The sequence below is a fragment of the Tupaia chinensis genome, unplaced genomic scaffold (assembly GCF_000334495.1).
Source record: "Tupaia chinensis unplaced genomic scaffold, TupChi_1.0 Scaffold000375_1, whole genome shotgun sequence".
Classification (NCBI taxonomy): Eukaryota; Metazoa; Chordata; class Mammalia; order Scandentia; family Tupaiidae; genus Tupaia; species Tupaia belangeri.
Genome location: NW_006159873.1, coordinates 95,195 through 98,496, shown reverse-complemented (window position 1 = coordinate 98,496; position 3,302 = coordinate 95,195). Strand labels below are relative to the sequence as shown.

The 3,302-nt window shown below is 41.5% G+C and overlaps 1 protein-coding gene across 1 annotated transcript; it reads right to left on the bottom strand.

Moving 5' to 3' along the window:
- Positions 1-1,017: 1,017 nt before the first annotated feature.
- Positions 1,018-1,956, bottom strand: LOC102494243 (olfactory receptor 14A2). Its single transcript, XM_006153454.1, has one exon. It carries the CDS (start codon positions 1,954-1,956, stop codon positions 1,018-1,020), a length of 939 nt encoding a protein of 312 aa, XP_006153516.1.
- Between the last annotated feature and the right edge of the window lie 1,346 nt (positions 1,957-3,302).

Here is a 3,302-nt window from a genome sequence, read left to right as displayed (position 1 = left end):
TCTCCATTGGTGAGATTCGCAGGGAAGAGACCGGTGACAGTTAAGCTCCTTCTTGGAAGCTCTCTCTTTGGGCAGGTCAAAGAAACTCAGAGAGAACCCCTCTCTGCCATTTGGGGGAGAGCACGGGGTAGAGACTGGCGGGTAGGAGCAGGTCAGAGAAACCTTGGATCCTGGTCAGTTCTGGCACTCGTACGATACTGAGTCAGACTTTGGAGTATCGGTTTCTAAAACCCAGCAGCAGGCAGAGGTCTCAAACTGCCTGACATGTTCCTGGAAGTGCGATTTATCTCGGAGACCATCATCTGTCTCTGAGGATGGCTCGAAAGTGTCTTCCTCCAGGGCTCTCTCGGGGCATCTGCAGAGTGGTGCTTGCCCTAGTGTGTTCTTGTGTCTACTGTGGTTCTGCCTCAGGACTAGGTAGATTTCCAGGGAGGCTGTGTCAATGAGATAGCTCTAATCTCTCCAGGGCATTGTACCCTTTCAAGTGCTTCAAAGTTGTGTGTGTTGGTTTCAGCGAATAAAATAGAGGACATGAATTATTAAATGAACAAAAATAAAAAACCTTTTGGAAAAGCAGAACCAATCTTTCAGACAGTTTTACCATGAAGGGAACAATGCTTTGCTTTGCTTTCTTTGTTTTATTTTATTATTATTATTTATATTCAATCACTGTCTATCATCACAGCATACAGAACTAATTTTCCCAGTCAGAATACACTATAAATCAGTCCAATCAAAGGCATAACCACACACATTATCATCAATAGATAATTTCCACTTTTGGGTCCCTTAAATGCTTTTCTTTGTTTATGAAAGGAACCGGATGAGCCCCAGGGCACCCGTGCATTAGTCTGATGGAATGCAATTATTTTGTCTTAGATGCTCTTGAGCACTTCTTTTCTCGGGGCACAAATGTAGCACGTTGTTTTATTTTATACGCTCTTTCCAAAAGTTAAAAACGAGAAAAATTCCTTGTGATCTGTAAGACACTAGGTAACTGGCAGACACTTAGAAGCACTACATGAAGGGAACTTCTTGACCGTATGTATTTCGCAACAACTTCCTCAGAGCTCTTTGCATGTCATTGTTCCTCAGGCTGTAGGTTACTGGGTTAAGTATCGGAGGTACCACCATGTAGAGCACAGAAAGTAGCCTGTCAACAGCAGACGGTATATTTGAGGGGGGCTTGAGATAAACAAAGTAAGCAGTTATAATAAAAACAGTGAAAACGATGAGGTGGGGGAGGCAGGTGGAGAAAGCTTTTGACTGACCATTAGTGGTAGGAATCTTCAGCACGGCGGAGAAAATATAAATGTAAGAGGTAACAATACAGACAAAACAAACCGTGGCCAGACATATACCAATTCCAAGACTTGCATAAACTATCTTTAGGGTTTCAGAGCAAGAAATCCTTAGCAATGAAGGAACATCACAGAAAAACTGTGGGATCACCTTGGAACCACAGAAAGGCATGGAAAATGTGCCGGCTGCATACACAGCTCCGAAGAGTCCTCCCATGGCCCAGGAAATACCTGCTCCCCACACACAGGCACCATCGTTCATGATGGCCTCATAGTGCAGGGGACGGCAGATGGCCACATAGCGGTCATAAGACATGGCGGTGAGGACAAATATCTCCCCTGCTGAGAAGGACGTCATTAAGAGTAGCTGGAAGGCACATCCCAGAACGGAAATGGAGTTGGTGTGAGTTAAACTGTTGACTGCGAACTTTGGGATTGTGACAGACACTAAGAAGACATCCAGCACCGACAAGTTCTTCAGGAAGAAGTACATGGGTGTTTGCAACTGTGGCTCCATGGTAGTGAGAGTGAGGATGAGAAGGTTACTTGCTAGGGCTGCCCCGTAAATCAGCAGGGAGAGACCTCCATATAACAGCTCCTGGGCGCTTGAGAGTCCCAGAAGAAGGAATCCTGTCACCAGGGTGACATTGGCCATGCCAGGTGACCCTCACCACCTGTCAGGTTGATAAGTAAGAGTCGTACTGATACACAGAACATTCAGCTGAAGAAGTCAAGTAACAACCATAAATATTTCTGCATTTACTTAAACATTTACTCTTTATTTTTTTCAAGGTAAATCAATTCCACAAGTAGTTTGCAAAGTTGATTGTAAGCATTTCTCCTAGTCCTAGCCTGAACCTTAATGTGTTACAGGGAAATGCAAACATGTTCCCAACCACTGTGCATTTGTATCTATTATTCTGCTATGCTTCATGGTAAATCCTTGCTTTCAGGTAAATGTCCAAAGTCTCATTTCTTTAGAGTGTGTTGGTATCTCTAATATTCTACACGGAAACAAAATGTCCACTGTCATATTGTTATTACAATCATACGCTCATCCTTGTACTAAATAACCCAACATAAGGGAATAACATTTTCTCTGCCCTTGTGGATATAAACAAGGACACATAAACGAGAATTTGTTGTTCAATGCCTTGTTACCTTGGGGTCATGCAATACTAATATATTGAATATCTCATTTACTAGGAAAAGAAAAAATGGAATTGTTAATGAAATACCAAATTGAATTATTTTTTCGAAATACCACACCTTTGAGTAGACACGTGAACACACTCTACAGTCACCTGGTTGGTGGGCTTCCTGGTGTCTGATTTGTTCACAGACCAATCTTGAGATGTCACCAGGACAGAACATGTTCTCCATATGGACTGAAGGTCTCTCTATCATGACTGCAACTCACCTTTTAATACTATCGAATATTTGTCTTTCAGTGTTTGGGATATTTCCTTAGATGACTAAGTACTGAGGCAAAATTATTCATTTCTTTACTGAAAAGATTAGAAAGTGCCCCAAATATTGGGTCATCAGAAAAGTCATGATGTGATGAGAGCTGAGATCTAGTGATTTCAGAGCTAAGGTGATGAAGATGTTCTGCTGAAAATTTACCTGGTAAAGTCCCTGTATCCTTCTCTCTGTCTCTCTCTTTCTCTTTCTGTCTCTCTATCTCTGTCTTTTTATTTGTAAAATTATTCTTTTAAAAAATTTTTAAGGTAAAGTATTTTCTTGACTCTGAAATCCTCCTTTTTCCTGGTAATAATCTGCTCCCCTTTCCCCTCCCACCCAGGCAAGCAGAAAGGGCAGGCCAGAAGAAGACAGAGCCCACCACGAGAGTTAAGATCTAGTGATTTCTAGTGGCACAATTGCACATGCACAGTTTTCACTTTTTGTTTTTTAAAATTAACAAATAAATAATTTTTTGTTTATTTGCTTGCTTTTTCCATTTTTCTCTTTTTTTGTTTTTCTCTTTCTCTGTTTTCTTAT

Coding starts and splice junctions, on each gene's coding strand:
- LOC102494243 (XM_006153454.1), bottom strand. CDS start 1,956: ATGGCCAATGTCACCCTGGTGACAGGATTCCTTCTTCTGGGACTCTCA.